The sequence below is a fragment of the Bombina bombina genome, chromosome 4 (assembly GCF_027579735.1).
Source record: "Bombina bombina isolate aBomBom1 chromosome 4, aBomBom1.pri, whole genome shotgun sequence".
Classification (NCBI taxonomy): domain Eukaryota; kingdom Metazoa; phylum Chordata; class Amphibia; order Anura; family Bombinatoridae; genus Bombina; species Bombina bombina.
In genome coordinates, this window is record NC_069502.1 from 773,109,747 (window position 1) to 773,129,849 (window position 20,103).

The 20,103-nt window shown below is 36.9% G+C and overlaps 1 protein-coding gene across 15 annotated transcripts in view; it reads right to left on the reverse strand.

The window, feature by feature from the left end:
* Positions 1 to 20,103, reverse strand: part of SIPA1L2 (signal induced proliferation associated 1 like 2) — a 730,143-nt gene that overhangs the window by 57,285 nt on the left and 652,755 nt on the right. For 11 of the 15 annotated variants that reach the window (XM_053711127.1, XM_053711126.1, XM_053711122.1 and 8 more), the window contains one exon: positions 19,447 to 19,578. The exons of the other annotated variants lie outside the window; for them this stretch is intronic. In XM_053711127.1, coding sequence (XP_053567102.1) covers positions 19,447 to 19,578 — 132 coding nt within the window. The remainder of the gene's footprint in view (positions 1 to 19,446; positions 19,579 to 20,103) is intronic. 15 annotated transcript variants of the gene reach the window in all.

Genomic DNA, 20,103 nt, shown 5'->3' on the forward strand with positions numbered 1-20,103 from the left:
CTTTGTAAGGAGGCCAACGAGCCCCCTGAAGAGGAGAGCGTTGATAAACACCTGCCCATAAGACAGAAAGACGTAGGAAGAACTGAGAGGACACAAGGCCACGTGACTGATGAACACGGAAAGAACCCTTTAAAACACCATGTGCTAGCACACATACCAGACGCAAAAGTGACAGCTGAGTAACTGCAAACCTTCCGTTTGCTAGGCAGGAAAGCCCTCCATCAGTACACATTAGTTGGCTGTCCCAAGGGAACCATATCGTCCGGCATAAGACAAGCCCCAAGGAGCCCCGGATCTCAGTAAATCTGGCCAAGTTGTAAAACAGAAAAGGCAGAACAAGGGCTAAGCCCAAGTACCCCGGAAACTGGAACCGCCAGGCCAGTCCTAGGATCATAAGGTTCAGTAACATCCCACAGCAGGATCCACAAAAAGGAAACTCAGAGTAAAACTCTTGACAACCGGAAGATCAGGACAGAAGCCCGGGCCCCACAAATGTTTAGATTATACAATCTTCCAGGAACATAAATCCCTCGTCTGATATAAAAAATAACAGACCTCCCAGGGAAAAATCCTGAATAACCCGGATAACAAGAGCAAGAAACCCTTGCCCGTCCCGACCCAAAGGGAAAAGACCACCCCTTGCAGGAGCCCAACACTCCAAAGAGCCAAGGCCATAAAAGGACACTAGAGCTAACAGGCATCCAAGCAACATTAACATGATTGTGCTTGAAAAGCACGGCTAATCCCCCTTAAGGGACACAAGGCACTGCTCATTTTATCAACCATGAAAGAAGGAAGGCTGAGTAGACCTCGCCCGGGGATCGAACTAGCAACCCTCTGTCTGCTACAGTACAGAGTAGCCACAGAGCATTAGTATGCTGAGCTAGCTGTCCAGCTAGCCACAAGCTCCATACACAAGGGGAACAGTGAGGACAAGTCACCCAAACAGAGCAACATCAAGCCTCCACATCCCCTCAGATTCGAAATCAGAGGACAGTAAAACATGGGCTTGAATGCCACCTGGATGGCAATACACGAACCCTATGAGTGGAAAACCACTAGGACCTCTTCTATCCCAAGAAGGAGATGCAGAGCATTCCCAACAGGAAAGGATCCCTAACCAGGGCCCAAAAAGACCTCACTGTCTAATGTTCCGAAAAACTAACTCCCGAAAGGGAATCCAAGTCCCCCACAAGGAGAAACGGACAAAGTCCCAGAAGGTCTCAAAGAAGAAGTGAACCACCAAAGGAACAAGTCCAAAAAGGACAATTTCCCCGCCGGCAGAAAAGAGGCGCTTACACCCGCTAATTTTCCCACCACGTGGGAAAGAATACTCTAGGTTCCGAGGGTATCGGAAGCAACAGAGAGTGATGCAGCAAAATTCACTGACCCAGTCAACAAAGAGACAGCTATTTAGGACTGAAATAATCCCGAGAGCCGCACGGACCCGCAAGTCCTCTTCAGAATGTTTAGCTGAAATTTGTAAAACAAATAATAAGAAACATAAATAATGTTGAAAGCACTCGGCACCCCAACCTGACCAGCAAGGTATAATAGGCGCCACGTGTCTGAAAAAGCCGCGAGACAGAAGATCTGAACCCAAGCAGAACCAGCCTGCCACCAGGGTCATAAATGCCAAGCTGGCTAAATCCGCCCTCAGAGAGGAATGAAGAAAAAACAGACAAACATGGGACTAACGTGTCCCGAACAACTTCCGTAGAAGCAAACAGCGAGTATCGATCCCAGAGAAAGTTCCCGCAGGAAACTTAGTATGAAAAATAAAAATAAAATTCATCCTAACCGGATAAAATAAAATGACAGGCAACCCGAGGGTTAACGCCCAAGAAGAACAGAAAGATACATAGGACCAGCCTAACAGAAAGCCTGTTCTTCCAACAAAAACTGGGAAGGATCTCGATAACAAGACTTAAAGGAGATTACTTCATCCCCCCATGTCTAAGGTGAGCCATTCGAAGGAGGAGACTGATAATTCCCATAACCGAGAAGGGTAGGGTCCCCAAACAACTCAAAAACGTGTCTGAGTAGAACACGAAGGAGAGCCAGCCTCTAATGAAAGGCACAACACTCAGGAACAGTTACACCCACAGGGAACTGCACATGTGGCCGAGAGACCTGGGGCAATCGGGCAATCGCAAATAAACATCTGGACTTTGTAGACGCTCAAGTGCCAAAAGTATGTAAAAGCAAAAACATGCCACAACCTCCGGGGGGAACAATCCAACCTCCAAGGAGGAAAAAACATAACATGGGTTACCCGCATGTGTAGTAGTAGGGAGCGGTAGGGAACTCACCTCCCGGAGGACAGGGCCCCCGAGGCGGATGGCTCAGCAGTCTTTTGAATCCCTGAGCCCGAGGAACAAGGCACTCTAGAACGGCCTAAAGAACATAACTGACTGACCTGAGTCAAAGGGGCCAATTCGCACTCGTCACAGGACGAAGAATCTGAATCAGAAAGTTGAACAATCTCAACATCAGTATCCTCCATAACTGGATAAAGGATAACAAGAAAAAAATGGACTAAATATAAAACAATTTAAACGGCACCTGACACCCACAATGGCTGGGGCACTCACCACCTCCTATGAACCAGACACCAGCGGACTAGAATTCTCTGTCGTTACACAGTCAGGAATGCGGAAATGGGAGACCAATCATAAACACACCCGGTCACAAGGTGAACCGTACAGTCCAAAAAAGTGCGCCAGACCGTAAGGTCGTATCACTTCAAAGCCATTATGTTCCCAAAAGCCGCGAGCCCAATTAACACTACACATAAGCAGATTGAATCACATAACAAACATGATTAAAAAACAAACCCTGTTCATTAATCCCCCTCAGGAGATATTAACCCTTGATTCCAAGATACTATAAGGAGTCCCACTAAGACCCTTGTATTTTTCATGTAAGTTCAGAGGAACAAATGAATTACAGTACATTCATGAAGAAGTAAAATGAAACGATCTTACCGGAATCTACGCCATGGAACAGGAACACGACCCTTCAAGTGTGACGGATAGTAGTATAGCCTCCGCCATGGACTTGAGAGAAGAAAGCAGGCAAGTGAAGCGAAGTTTGACAACGCCGATTGCTTGTGGAGTTGTTAAAATGAGTCGGGATGGTTTTGCAGAATGACTCTTCCTGCATCTCCAGATTCTAACTTTCATCCAAGCCCTCACTGAGAGACTGACAGGATTACTTAAAACTCCCGTCCCATGTGAAGTACTACCCTCCATAAGGGACGAAAACAAACTTCTGACACTTCTCTGACAACCTCCTGGGACGAAAGGCAAAGAATCACTGGGGGATGAGGGAAGTGGGAGGGGTATTTAAGCCTTTGGCTGGGGTGTCTTTGCCTCCTCCTGGTGGCCAGGTTCTTATTTCTCAAAAGTAATGAATGCAGCTGTAGACTCTATTTATGAAGAAAATCAGAGAAATAAAGATACTCAGATTTAAAGGGACAGTAAATGCCTTGTAATTACAAGATTTTTTTCTGCAGTCATGCAATAAATTAACATATTATGTCAGTGTAAACTTTTTTGAATGCATTAATACCTTTTGGTTGTAATTTTTTTAATAGCCAAACTCACCATTTGCATTATTTGGAATAGCCAATCATGACTTGTTTCTGGAGTAGACATCGTTTGATATGGTTATTGTTTTCAACAAAACATGCTTTGTTTAGTTCTCAGAATTGTTTAAAATAGGCATGATATATTTTAATGCATCTCACACAGAACAGCAGGATATAAATTACAAAATAACCACACACACAGGATATTTCCATTTCCCAAACACAAACATTTATTTTAAAGACTAAAAAAGCTTGAGAGCTAATGTTATTGCAAACAGGGTAAATGAATGCCATAACTGACAAGTCACCTAGGTGACAGTGTGACACACTATTTGAGGTCTTTTCTTGGGGTCACACTATGGATCACTAAAATCACACTCTTAAAGGGATAGAAAGTTAAAAAATGAAATGTGCATGGGTGTATTTTATATAGTATATTGGAAAAATTATTTTATTAGCAAAAATGCTTCTGGTAAAAGTTATGAGTTTTTTCAGCACATCTTGTATGTATGACACAAACTAGGCCTTCACATAAGCAATACACACTATTAGCTCTCTGAGCTTCAATACTGGAGTATATGCCGCTGAAAAACAGCTTTTACTAGAAGCATTTTGGATAATGAAAGTATTTTGCAAAAAGGATTATATTAAAAATGTAAATGCGCCCATGCAGATTTCATTTTTGACCTTTCTATCCCTTTAAATAAAAAATCAGATGGTGCCAATATATAATTATGTGCTACCACTCGTACGCTCAAATCTACAACAAGTTTACATTTGGCTACATGTCTATCAGTTATGGAGGTTTTGTCATCTTGAAAGTGATAAAATACATATTCTTAAGAAAGTTAAAAAGATACTAAACCCACATTTTTTCTTTCATGATTCAGATAGAGCGTGCAATTTTAAGCAACTTTTTAATTTACTCCTATTATCAATTTTTCTTTGTTGTCTTTCTATCTTTATTTGAAAAGCAGAAATCTAAGCTTAGGAGCTGGTCCATTTTTAGTTTAGCACCCTGGGTAGCGCTTGCTGATTGGTGGATAGAAGAATTTGGGTTTATTATCCCTTTAAAGTATTGAGTATCTGAATACAGATTTACTATACATTGTAAAATAAGACAATTTATAAATTTAAAATGAATTACATTTTTCAAAAGTACAATAAAGCAATATTATCTTTTTAATATCTAGTGACACATGAGACAGGGGTAGAACTACCATTGGTGCAGCAGGTGCAGTCGCACCAGGGCCCAAGGGCTGAGGGGGCCCTTAGCAGCCAATCTATACATAGGCGTGTGCAGAATGTGTACAATCCTAAAACAGGGGAGCCTTTTATTAGTGCAGAATGCAGGTCCGTCTTTCTATCCACAAAATCCTTATACAAAGCAGTATATATTATTACTATTGTGGGAGAATACAAACATGTGCTTTTTCAACAGCATTCCAAACATGTATATTTTGCTGCAACATTTTACGCATTAGACCACAAACTGCATATACCAGGGTATACTACAGGTTGCCAATCTCACTTGATTTTCAATAAAGGCTTTAAAGTCATTGGATTTTATTTAGTCAATTATGTAAATTTTGATTAATTATGCAACAAGTGAAACCTTTCATAACTGAGTGTAAAAGTAATGTTGGGAACAAAAATAACTTCCAATACTTGGAAAGAAAATCTGAGGCTGGTTTTCAAAGGGTTATATGTCAGCTCGTTATTCTATAGTCTTTAATCTGCTTAGCTTAATACAGTCTCCTATTTTATGAACACATGGAAAAGACCCAATGTTGACCTTTACAAGAGATGAAAAATTATCTCTTGTCAGTTTCTCTGCTACCATGTTATTGACTTAGCAAATATTATATAGGAAAGTAATAACTGTTGTATAAGAACAGACCAGGACTGGATAATTAGAATTACAAAAAAAGATCAAGGAAATAGAATGACACGACATGTAATAAACCAGATAGAAAAACTGCAGATAGGAAGTATTATTTGGAACAGTTTTATGGTCCATTAAAGCTAAATTTTAGGTACAAAACCCTTTATCAAAATTACTTGGGATCAAAAAAGGTTCAGATTTTGAACAGTTTGGATTTCGGAATATTTGTATTTGTAAAATGTGACAGCTTGGAAAGGGCATCGGAACAAGTGTAAAAAACTATCACCTAGATTACGAGTTTTGCGCAAGAGGCTGTGCGGTGCTAATGAGCAGTTTTCCCTCACCGCTCACTTACCTACAGTGCTGGTATTACGAGTTTTCAGAAACCCGTTGTTAAAAGACAAGAAGTGAGCGTTGAGCAAAATTTTGCTCCTTACCGCACTCCAATACCAGCGCTGCTTAAGTCAGCGGTGAGCTGGTGTAACGTGCTTGTGCGCGATTTCCCCATAGGAATTAACGGGGAGAGCCGGCTGAAAAAAAGTCTAACACCTGCAGAAAAGCAGCGTAAAACTCCTTAACGCAGCCCCATTGATTCCTATGGGGAAATAAAATTTATGTTTACACCTAACACCCTAACATGAACCCCGAGTCTAAACACCCCTAATCTTACACTTATTAACCCCTAATCTGCAGCCCCCGACATCGCCGACACCTATAATATACTTATTAACCCCTAATCTGCCGCTCCAGACACCGCCGCCACCTACATTATACTTATGAACCCCTAATCTGCTGCCCCAACATCGCCGCCACCTACATTATATTTATTAACCCCTAATCTGCCGCCCCCACTGTTGCCACCACCTATCTGCACTTATTAACCCATAATCTGCCGCCCCCAACGTCGCCTCACAAAGTTAAATATTATTAACCCCTAATCTGCTGTCCCTAACATTGCCGCCACCTACCTACATTTATTAACCCCTAATCTGCCGCCCCCAATGTCGCCGCCACTATATTAAAGTTATTAACCCCTAAACCTACATTAAGTCTAACCCTAAACCTAACACCCACTAACTTAAATATAATTTAAATAAATCTAAATAAATATTAATATCATTAACTAAATTATTCCTATTTAAAACTAAATACTTACCTATAAAATAAACCCTAAACTAGCTATAATATAACTAATAGTTACATTGTATCTAGCTTAGGATTTATTTTTATTTTACAGGGAAGTTTGTATTTATTTTAACTAGGTAGAATAGTTATTAACTATTTAATAACTACCTAGCTAAAATAAATACATATTTACCTGTAAAATAAAACCTAACCTAAGTTACACTAACACTACAATTAAATAAATAAAATACAATTACCTAAATTAAATAAAATTAGCTAAAGTACAAAAAACCCCCACTAAATTACAGAAAATAATAAACAATTTACAGAAATTTAAACTAATTACACCGAATCTAATAGCCCTATTAAAATAAAAAAGCCCCCCCAAAATAAAAAAAAACCTAGCCTAAACTAAACTACCAATAGCCCTTAAAAGGGCCTTTTGCGGGGCATTGCCCCAAAGTAATCAGCTCTTTTACCTGTAAAACAAAATACAAACAACCCCCCCAACAGTAAAACCCACCACCCACACAACCAACCCCCCAAATAAAATACTATCTAAAAAAACCTAAGCTCCCCATTGCCCTGAAAATGGCATTTACCGGGAGAAGTCTTCATCCAAGCCGGACGAAGTGGTCCTCCAGACGGGCAGAAGACTTCATCCAAGCCGGGCAGAAGTGGTCATCCAGACGGCATCTTCTATCTTCATCCATCCGGCGCGGAGCGGGTCCATCTTCAAGACATCCGACGCGGAGCATCCTCTTCTGGCGACGACTAAAACAGAATGAAGGTACCTTTAAGTGACGTCATCCTTAGATTCCGATTGGCTGATAGAATTCTATCAGCCAATCGGAATTAAGGTAGAAAAAATCCTATTGGCTGATGCAATCAGCCAATAGGATTGAAGTTCAATCCTATTGGCTGATTCTACCTTAATTCCGATTGGCTGATAGAATTCTATCAGCCAATCGAAATCTAAGGGACGTCATCTTGGATGATGTCACTTAAAGGTACCTTCATTCTGTTTTAGTCGTCAACAGAAGAGGATGCTCCGTGTTGGATGTCTTGAAGATGGACCCGATCCGCGCCGGATGGATGAAGATAGATGATGCCGTCTGGATGAAGACTTCTGCCCGTCTGGAGGACCACTTCTGCCCAGCTTGGATGAAGACTTCTGCTGTCTGGAGGACCACTTTGCCCGGCTTGGATGAAGACGTCTCCCGGTAAGTCGATCTTCAGGGGGTTAGTGTTAGGTTTTTTTAAGGGTGTATTGGGTGGGTTTTATTTTTTAGATTAGGGTTTGGGCGGCAAAAGAGCTAACTGCCCTTTTAAAGGCAATGCCCATCCAAATGCCCTTTCAGGGCAATGGGGAGCTTAGGTTTTTTTAGCTAGTATTTTATTTGGGGGGTTGGTTGTGTGGGTGGTGGGTTTTACTGTTGGGGGGGTTGTTTGTATTTTGTTTCACAGGTAAAAGAGCCGATTACTTTGGGGCAATGCCCCGCAAAAGGCCCTTTTAAGGGCTATTGGTAGTTTAGTTTAGGCTAGGGTTTTTTTTTATTTTCGGGGGCTTTTTTTTACTTTAATAGGGCTATTACATTAGGTGTAATTAGTTTAAATTTCTGTAATTTGTTTATTATTTTCTGTAATTTAGTGTTTTGTTTTTTTGTACTTTAGCTAATTTAATTTAATTTAGGTAATTGTATTTAATTTAGTTAATTTATTTAATTGTAGGGTAGTGTTAGGTGTTAGTGTAACTTAGGTTAGGTTTTATTTTACAGGTAAATTGGTATTTATTTTAGCTAGGTAGTTATTAAATAGTTAATAACTATTTAATAACTATTCTACCTAGTTAAAATAAATACAAACTTGCCTGTAAAATAAAAATAAATCCTAAGCTAGCTACAATGTAATTATTAGTTATATTGTAGCTAGCTTAGGGTTTATTTTACAGGTAAGTATTTAGTTTTAAATAGGAATAATTTAGTTAATGATAGTAATATTTATTTAGACTTATTTAAATTATATTTAAGTTAGTGGGTGTTAGGTTTAGGATTAGACTTAGGTTTAGGGGTTAATAACTTTAATATAGTGGTGGCGACGTTGGGGGCGGCAGATTAGGGGTTAATAATATTTAACTAATGTTTGCGAGGTGGGAGTGCAGCGGTTTAGGGGTTAATATGTTTATTATAGTGGCGGCGACGTTGGGGGCAGCAGATTAGGGGTTAATAAGTGTAGGTAGGTGGCGGCGACATTGGGGGCGGCAGATTAGGGGTTAATAAATATAATGTAGCACTTTAGTTATGAGTTTTATGCTACAGCATTGTAGTGTAAAACTCATAACTACTGACTTTTAAATGCGTTAGGACTCTTGACAGGGTAGGGTGTACCGCTCACTTTTTGGCCTCCCAGGACAGACTCATAATATCAGCGCTATGGAAGTCCCATAGAAAAATGACTTTACAAAGTTTACGTAAGTCGTTTTGCGGTAAGGCCAAAGAAGTGTGCGGTGCCCCTAAACCTTCAAGACTCGTAATAGCAGCGGTAGTGAAAAAGCAGCGTTAGGACCGCTTAACGCTGCTTTTTTATCCTAATGCACAACTCGTAATCTAGCCGAATATCATATAATTTAGACATTATTTACATAATACAGTTTATAAATGCAACCTAAAGGTAGTTATATATAATTTTTAATACTTCTGTATATATAGTACCATTAGGAAGATATTACAGTACTGTAATTTTAAAAATTAATTAAAAAAATCTATATTTTAGAATAATTCCTGATTTTGGAATTCCAGATTTGGGATTTGTGGGAAAACTAATATAAAAAAAAAAAAAAAAAAGTTATTTTAAGCAACTTCCTTAAAATATCATTTTTTTTTTTTTTTCATTTACATCTGTATAAAACCAAATCATAAAGTAAAAGTGTACTGTAAAAAAACATTTGCTCCATTATTTAATTTTTGTATAAGAATATGCGGACAGTGAAGACCCTATGCCAACATTTCATCTTGGTGACAAACTTAAATCTTAAGCAATGGGAATTCTATATTACATTAGACATTATTATGTTAATTGTAATACAAACTATGCCGTTTATTTGAGCACTTGTGGAAAATGTTTATGTCAATATACAGGAAGGACGATACGACCTATAAAAGATTGAATATGAGAACATTTATTATCTTTGGAACTTGAACATCTCAAGACCCCGGTGGCTAAACATTTTGCCTTACATAGACCAGGGGGCATCTGGAATGATGCAGATATACTATTTGTAGAACATTTGTAGAAGTTCCAAATAATAAATAATGTCCATAGGAAAGTAACTGGAGGTGATAGACAGATTGTCCTCAATAAAAAAGAGGTATTTTGGATATATCATTTGAAGACTGGAAAAACAGATGGTATCAATTTATGTTGTTGTTTTCTGATTGAAGATATTGGTTTTAAATTCAATTTATACCATGGGTTGATACCATTACAGTATACAATAAGAGATATAAATTTAAATAAATATTTTCCAATATCATACCATTTCATAAAATGTATAATATTATGTTATTACATTATATGATTATATTGTCATTTCAATATATTATTATTCAAATATATTATAAATAATACTATTGCATTGTATAATACCATCATACTATACTTCGTATAGGGTGTCATGAGGTCTTTAAGCATTATTAAAATTATACTAATATATTATTCAGGTTTATATAATACTGGTTAATTTCATGGCACAGTCAATATATGTCCAATACTATCTTTTAATGAGTGTAAACCTGTTTAGTCTTTTCAGAGTCTGATATCATTGCTGCTTTAAATCTTTCTTAAAAATATTTTTTCGAAACATCACAAAAAGGAAAGTTTAATGAACAAAGTACATTGAATTAATTTTTTGTTTTTATATAATTTTTTAATATAAACATATTCAGGATTGTTGTTAGAGTAACGTTATTTAATCTTTACTTTGTACATGTATTATTTAAGGTTTAAAGGGACACTGAACCCAAAAATCTTCTTTGGTGATTCATATAGAGCATGCAATTTTAAGCAACTTTCTAATTTACACCTATTATCAATTTTTCTTCATTCTCTTGCTTTCTTTATTTGAAAAAGAAAGGCATCAAAGCTATTTTTTTGTTCAGAACCATGGAAAGCACTTGTTTATTGGTGGGTGAATTTATCCACCAATCAGCAAGAACAACCCAGTTTGTTCACCAAAAATGGGCTGGCATCTAAACTTACATTCTTGCATTTCAAATAAAGATACCAAGAGAATGAAGACAATTTGATAATAGGAGTCAATTATAAAGTTGCTTAAAATTGTCGCTCTATCTGAATCACGAAAGAAAACATTTGGGTTCAGTGTCCCTTTAAGGTTTCATTTTGACTTTCATGTCTCATTAATGGGGCCCGTTAGCCCTTTGAACAAATACATTACAGAACTTCCTTTTCCCCTTAGACCTGATCAATTAAAGGAACACAAAACTTAAAAAAGCAAAATAGTTCCATCATTATTTCACAAAAAAAATTGGGTTCAGTGTCCCTTTAAGTACATAGTGTATAATTAGTGTGTTCACTGTTAAAAAAATATCACTTTAAATTTAAAGGTATTGTGATACTCTAAGGGTTAATAGTTTAGACTACTTAACGGACACAGGGAAACAGCTGTGTATCCCTGATGAAGTGCTGTGCAGGCAGGAAACGCATCGGATGAATGCCGTTTGCTCATGGTGATGTTATACTTTTTACTGCAACTCTGAATAAACTAAAAGTAAAACGAGAAAGAAAGCGCACAAAGGCACCTACATAGTGCAAATCAATTTAATCAAACAATGATACAAGTGTATATTAAAACAGCTCCCCCGTAGGGTGTCTACTCACAAGAATCAACCTCAAACTTATGAGGTATGTTTGAGCATGTAGATTAAAATATCGCTCAGGGCCGCTTGCTGTAAGTGCTTAGTCCAAAGAGTCAGGACAAAAAAACCTGAATGCCGGGTATCGCTGTTTGTACCACGAAATCTTGACAGGTATTTCCCCCGGCCTCTTATCTTACTCGCGTCCACTCTGGTAGGAGTTTTTTTGGAGCACAATTTCTCACAAACAAATGGTCCGTACAGATTCACCAACAGCTGATCGCTGTTCCACAAAGACAGACGCAAGGTGGGCGTGGCCTTACGCGTTTCGCGGTTGTGTCACCGCTTCGTCAGAGGAATATCCACGCCCACTGGAAGCTTCCCTTAAGTACATTCATAGTCAATGTAGACCCCCCACCTTAGCGTGTCATTTGAAGTTCGGTGATGCATATTTGTAGTCATGTTATGTTATGCGCTAGTCATATCTGTGCTCACATTTAGGAAAATATAAACCTCTAAGATTATAATATTATATGCAATAAATATATTCTTTTAAAATCCAGAAGTACAGCAATACACAATTCATTAATATCAAAAAATGGTCATAAGTTAAAAAAAGGGAAAAGAAAATTTCCTTCCCCCTTTTTATTTAAAAAATGTTTAAACCTTAATTTAAGTTATATTTCCAATTGATATTCCCATAAATTCATGAATACAAATATATTAGTTTAATTCATCCAGTTCACACATCTAAAAAAATATATAATTAATATCAAATTAAAAATTATTTAAAAAACCTAATAAAATATAATTCATGATACACTATGTATCCAGGGGTTGCGTAAGCGATTTTATACTAAGGAGAATTCTTAAATAAAAAATATATATATTAATAATGAAAAAGGTGTAGGTAAAGAAACTCAGAAGTTATAAATATTTTAATCTAATAATAATGCCTGTATATCTACCTCCCTATTGAGGCCATATGGTTCTAAAGTTTTAAGGGTATGTATCCAATAGGTCTCACGTTTACGTAACTGTAAGAGTCTATTGCCCCTTCTTTTGTCCAGAACCACCTGTTCTATTGCTTTAAATTTCAGACCTTCAGGGTTACTCTGGTGTACATCCCTGAAATGATCATATACGCCGTGGGGAACATCACCAGAGGTGATATTATTCAAATGTTCATTAATTCTTCGTTTCAGAGTACGTTTCGTTCTACCCAAATACTGTTTCCCACAGTTACATTCAAGGATGTACACCACAAATTTAGACTGACAGTTTAAAAAGGATTTGATAGGAAAACATTTATTATTTGTATTTGATTTCACTTCTTTATTTTCTGGATCAGTATATTTACATACATTACAATTTTTTCTTTTACATTTATAAAATCCTTTATGTTGATCTGTTAACCAGGATTTATTTGTTTTAATTTCTCTTAAAGTGCTGGGTGCTAATATGGTTTTTATTGATCTATTTTTCTTAAAGACAACATTTGGTTTGTCCTCTAATAAATTTTTTAATACTGGATCTTCTTTTAAGACATACCAGTATCGACGAATAATTCTTTCTATTTCAGTAGCTGAGTTATTGTATTTAGTTAAGAATAAATTATTTCTCCTTTTTGACGAGGAGATTTTTCTATTCTCATTACCTTTTAGAAGAGTTTTTCTATCTAATTTTCTTGTTTTATTCAGGCTCTGTTCAATAACTTCAGTAGAATAACCTTTTGCCGCAAATTTCGTTACCAATTCTTTAGCTTCTATTTCAAAGGCCTCTGATTTAGTACAATTCCTTTTTACCCTTTGAAACTGCCCATAGGGTATGTTGTTTACCCATTTTTTGTGGTGACAACTTCTTGCATGTAGATAACTGTTGGAATCGGTCTGTTTTTTATATAGTGTGGTAATAACTCTCTTTCCCTCATGTTGTAAAGTTATGTCCAAAAAATCAATTTTAATTCTGTTACTATTGTGGGTGAATTTTAGATTTTTGTTATTAGAATTAAGATAAATAATAAATGCTTCTAATGTTTCTGCATCACCTCTCCAGATGACAATAACGTCATCTATAAATCTCCGCCAAAGAATGATGTTATTTTTAAAGGGGTTATTGTTCCAAATATATTGGTCTTCCCAGCACCCCATATATAAGTTGGCATAATTGGGTGCAAATTTGGTTCCCATTGCCGTACCGCTAAGTTGGAGAAAATATTCTTTATCAAAAAGGAAATAATTCTTGGTTAAGATAAATTTTATTGCTTCCAATAGGAACCAAACTTTCACTTCTGGCAGATGTTCATGTTAAATAAGGCTAAGAATCTGGTGATGTTCCCCACGGCGTATATATGATCATTTCAGGGATGTACACCAGAGTAACCCTGAAGGTCTGAAATTTAAAGCAATAGAACAGGTGGTTCTGGACAAAAGAAGGGGCAATAGACTCTTACAGTTACGTAAACGTGAGACCTATTGGATACATACCCTTAAAACTTTAGAACCATATGGCCTCAATAGGGAGGTAGATATACAGGCATTTTTATTAGATTAAAATATTTATAACTTCTGAGTTTCTTTACCTACACCTTTTTCATTATTAATATATATATTTTTTATTTAAGAATTCTCCTTAGTATAAAATCGCTTACGCAACCCCTGGATACATAGTGTATCATGAATTATATTTTATTAGGTTTTTAAAATAATTTTTAATTTGATATTAATTATATATTTTTTTAGATGTGTGAACTGGATGAATTAAACTAATATATTTGTATTCATGAATTTATGGGAATATCAATTGGAAATATAACTTAAATTAAGGTTTAAACATTTTTTAAATAAAAAGGGGGAAGGAAATTTTCTTTTCCCTTTTTTTAACTTATGACCATTTTTTGATATTAATGAATTGTGTATTATTGCTGTACTTCTGGATTTTAAAAGAATATATTTATTGCATATAATATTATAATCTTAGAGGTTTATATTTTCCTAAATGTGAGCACAGATATGACTAGCGCATAACATAACATGACTACAAATATGCATCACCGAACTTCAAATGACACGCTAAGGTGGGCGGTCTACATTGACTATGAATGTACTTAAGGGAAGCTTCCAGTGGGCGTGGATATTCCTCTGACAAAGCGGTGACACAACCGCGAAACGCGTAAGGCCACGCCCACCTTGCGTCTGTCTTTGTGGAACAGCGATCAGCTGTTGGTGAATCTGTACGGACCATTTGTTTGTGAGAAATTGTGCTCCAAAAAAACTCCTACCAGAGTGGACGCGAGTAAGACAAGAGGCCGGGGGAAATACCTGTCAAGATTTCGTGGTACAAACAGCGATACCCGGCATTCAGGTTTTTTTGTCCTGACTCTTTGGACTAAGCACTTACAGCAAGCGGCCCTGAGCGATATTTTAATCTACATGCTCAAACATACCTCATAAGTTTGAGGTTGATTCTTGTGAGTAGACACCCTACGGGGGAGCTGTTTTAATATACACTTGTATCATTGTTTGATTAAATTGATTTGCACTATGTAGGTGCCTTTGTGCGCTTTCTTTCTCGTTTTACTTTTAGATTTCTACCTTACTCCGTGAGATTCCGGAGGATTATTAAGACACAGCAGCCGACACCTACAATTGATCTGCACTACTACGTGGGATCTAATTAATTTATCCTTTTTTAATATAACATATAACCTTGCCATATATATATTTTGGTTATTTTGTTGTATATTTCCATGAACTAACATTATTTGATTGTTTGATTTTGGTGTCATCCAAATATTTATAATACATTGAGTACACACAATTGTGAAAAAAATTATTTTAAAATTTTTTTTTTTGTAAGAGGTTTATTTAGAGCGCAGTTCTGTGTTTTGGAGGAGGGTTTTTTTAACTCTTTCACATACACGTTTTTTTTTTGCTTTATTTGTTAACTCTGAATAAACGTTAAACTTTTACTTCTAATTTGAAGCTTGGATAGTCTCTGTCATTTCCTATTGTATGCCCAGGTTTAGGGGTGTCCATGTGTCTTGAGCACTATATGGCATTGTTTGCCACATATTTTGCTCTTCAACAAGTATTCCAAAAGAACAAAGTAAATTTCATAAGAAAAGTATTTGACAGTTTTTAAAATTGCCTGCTTTATCTGAATCATTAAAGGGACACTGAACCCAATTTTTTTTTCTTCTGTGATTCAGATAGAGCATGCAAATTTAAGCAACTTTCAAATTTACTCCAATTATCAATTTTTCTTTGTTCTCTAGCTATCTTTATTAGAAAAAGGAGGCATCTAAGCTTTTTTTTCATTCAGAACTCTGGACAGCACTTTTTTATTGGTAGATGAATTTATCCACCAATCAGCAAGGACAACCCAGGTTGTTCACCAAAAATGGGCCGGCATCTAAACTTTCATTCTTGCATTTCAAATAAAGATACCAAGAGAATGAAGAAAATTTGATAATAGGAGTAAATTAGAAAGTTGCTTAAAATGTCATGCTCTATCTGAATCACGAAAGAAAACATTTGGGTTCAGTGTCCCTTTAAGGTTTCATTTTGACTTTCATGTCTCATTAATGGGGCCCGTTAGCCCTTTGAACAAATACATTACAGAACTTCCTTTTCCCCTTAGACCTGATCAATTTAAAGGAACACAAAACTTAAAAAAGCAAAATAGTTACATCATTTTACGAAAAACTTTGCAGTATACTTTTCAGTATACATATACTCTGGTGCTGACGCATTAATTATAGTCATTGTATGATCCAAAATCAGCACCATGGACAAAGTAACTCATCTCTGAGGTAATTTAGTGTATTATAAAGTATATTGTAAAGTTTTCCAAAGATGTTTGCTTGGCCAAATAGCCCAATTAGCATATTCACTTTACAGCCATTTAATTGTTTTACATCAAGAACATTACCATTAGATACATAGGGCTTAATTTATCAAACACTGGCAGACAGGGGGAGACATATTTGCCCCTGTCTGCCCGGCTTCTCCTCTGGCGTTTACCATTGCAAACAAGCATTCTCACGTACCACTCTGCCCCCTGCCCGCGCAGCCATTCATGCAGGCAGGAGCTGGCAATCTCCCCTGTCTGAAGAGACCGGTGAGAGATTGAAATTCTCCACCTTGGAAGCAGTCTGATGACCACTGCTTGATAAATCGTGACTGCAGGTTCTCTTGTGCGAACCTGAAGTCAAAGTGGAGAAAAGTGCTTGATAAATCTAGCCCATATTGTTTTGTTAGATTTCATGCTCTGCTGACATTTCATCTTGTATTTAAACTAGCACAGTAACTGACATTGATGGTGTTCTGGTTTCTTAGTTGCCTCCTTTGCAATGTATGCAAAATGTCATGATTCTAAGTATAAAGGTCCAATTAAGACGAATAAGTAGTATGTTAAAATTAATCCCCAACTGAAACTGATTCTTTTTTAATATTTAAACACTAAATCAATCACCCCCATATGATCATATCTAGAGACGACGCCCCAGAGAGCAAGAAACAAAATTCCCTTTCTATTAGTGGCCGCTAGCAGGGGGTGTCAATCATACAACACAGGCAGTTAACCCCAGACAGGTCTGGACTTTCTCTGTGTGGTGTATTAATTTGTTTTGTAATTTTCCCTATGGGCGTTGCACCCAGACCTGTCTGGGTTTTAACTGCCTGTGACTCTGGGGACAGTGCAGGTCCCTGAGAGTGCTATTCTGCACCCAGGGCTGTACATGTTGCAGGGTCATGGGAGGTGTACCCAGTCCAGTCTGAGAGTGCAGTCCCCTTCCGTGTTTTGTATATGTCTAGGATGATTACATAAGCCTGTGCACCCTTCACTTGTTCCCAGTTTGTTGGATTGAGAGCTTGCATTGTGTGGCTGTTTAGGGACTCAGGTTTTGGAAGAGACCTTGACGTGGTACCTGGGCTTGTCCCATTTGGCTAGATGCGGTAACTAACTCTTCCATTTTTGCTTTTAATCTTAGCTGAGAGCTTGTGAGTGCTAGACTTTCTCTGTGAGCTGTATTAATTTGTTTTGTAATTTTCCCTATGTGCCTTGCACCCAGACCTGTCTGGGGTTAACTGCCTGTGACTCTGGGGACAGTGCAGCTTCCTGAGAGTGCTATTGTGCACCCAGACCTGTGCATGTTGCAGGGTCATGGGAGGTGTACCCAGTCCGGTCTGAGAGTGCAGTCCCCTTCCGTGTTTTGTGTGTGTGTTTATATATATATATATATATATATATATATATATATATATATATATATATATATATATATGTATGTGTATGTATATATATATATATATATATATATATATATGCCTTCCTTTTTTTCCTGACACCTGAGCCCTTAAAACGTTTTTGTGCTATTTTTTTTAATAAAATTAGATGGTGTTGTAACTGTAACTGTACTTTGTAATGTATTTTTGATGTGTTTTGTGACACTTTTTTGTTTTGTGAAACAGTTAACCAGAGCTCTGAGGACGCTCACACTTTTGCCTTCACTTTCAACTTGTAATACGAGCGGTAAACCCAACTCTAGCAAACACCTGCGATAAACTCCTTTTTACTTGCGAGTAACTGTTAACGGCCCACTAGTATTCTGGCCCAGTATGTTAAGAGACTCCCTCTGTTGGCCATGTGCAGCAACTGCACATTCCAGGATAGAAGGAGATCATTTTAGGTGGCAGTGAAGGAAGAATGAGAGTGGAAAAGGATGAGAAGGCACTGAGAAGAGGCAAACTAAAGACGAAGGGAGTGGATTTAGACATTGATGATAAAAATAGGACAGTGTGGGACGTGGCAACACTTGATACAGTGATGTGTGATACACAAACGTCTGGAGGGCATGGGAGAGTTATTTGCAGCAATTTTTCTTCTGAAAATATTACACATAGCATATAACAACAAAGAGTACTGTACAAACCTCTCCCTGAGCTCCTTCAAAACATTAATCTTTTTAAAATTAACTGAAAATGAAATGCAAGAATACATTAAATGGTTTAATGATATTTAAAAAAAAAAAGACATGGAGATCCCTATATTCCACAGCAAAGTCTGAACAAAATATAGTTTGTTAGTTAAAATACCTTACTTATAATACCATAAACTCTTGCGTTGCTCTTCTGGGAAGCGCATGAGACATCACTGCCTCCTGTGCATTATGATTGGTCATAGGCATGCTCATAGCACACATCTGGAGGTTATTAGAAAAAAAAAGAAATAAGCTCTGCTACAGAACTTTCCAGAAGAGCAACACTTTTTTTAGTAAGTTAAAGGGACAGTAAAGTCCAAATTAAACTTTCATATTTCAGATAGATAATACCATTTTAAACAACTTTCCAATTTACTTCTATTATTTAATTTGCTTCCTTCTCTTGTTATCCTTTGCTGAGGTTTATCTAGGAAAGCTCAGGAGCAGCACAGAATCTAGGATCTAGCTGCTGATTGGTGGCTGCATATATATACTGATTGTCATTGGCTGAACCATGTGTTCAGTTAGAAACCAGTAGTGCAATTTGCTGCTCCTTCAACAAATGATACCAAGAGAATTAAACAAATTTGATAATAGAAGTAAACTGGAAAGTTGCTTAAAATTGTATTTCCTACATTAATTATGAAATAATTTTTTTTAGTTTCATGTCCATTTAAGGAAGCTAATTTAACGTTCAAACCATGTTTTTACAAACTTAGCTCTGTGATTTACGGACTTTAATATCCCTTTAACACTCCATTTAAAAGCACATATTTGCTAATATAGTTACCTTGCTTTAAAATCAGGGATTGACAAATTTATTACAGATTTAGAAACAAGAGTATTTGTATATTGATCTGTAACATTAGGCAACAAATCAGTAAAACACAGTTTTAGGCTTTGCCAAGCCCTGCTTTAAATATTTTGCTCTTTCAAGCCATTTCTGCAAGCATTTAAATGGAGAAGGAAAAAAAAATAAGCTCAGCCTAACCTTCAAAGGCTCTAGCAGCATCAACCAAATGAGACCAGTTTAAAGCTGTTGCTGTATCTGGCAGAGGCATCAGACCTGGATCATTAAACTTTGACTTATCTGATAGGGACCCATCAGAGAACCAACAATCATCTGGAAAAAGAAGAGGAACGCATTTAATATAACAACATACAGAGCTACTGAGATTATGGTCTTGATAAACGTACAGTCCTTTCCAGATTATAGTTTTGTTTTTGTTTTTTTTTTAAATTGTCCATCTTTAAATGTACTCTAATTTTGAAGGAATTAATTCCTAGTGAGAATTAGTCAAAGTTTGTTTTGGGTCACGCCCCTTAACTAGATTATATTACTCTTCCAGTAAACTGAAGTCATTACTCAACTGCACAGTGATTGTAATCTTTTAAATCTGTATTTCTAAAATAGCAAAATTGTGGGGAACCCTGTAGTGTACCTACAGGTTTCACAAAAAAAAAAAACTGAAATTATTTTCTGTAGACAAAGTGCAACCATTGTATGTCCTTCTGGTAGAAATGGGTTACTATGAGTTGTAAATATATTATTGAAGAGATAAAAGGGACAATTAAAGTGATGGTAAATCCGAGCGATTGAAAATAAACTGGACTTTCAGTGAAGAGTTTGTTAAAAAAAAAAAGTGCT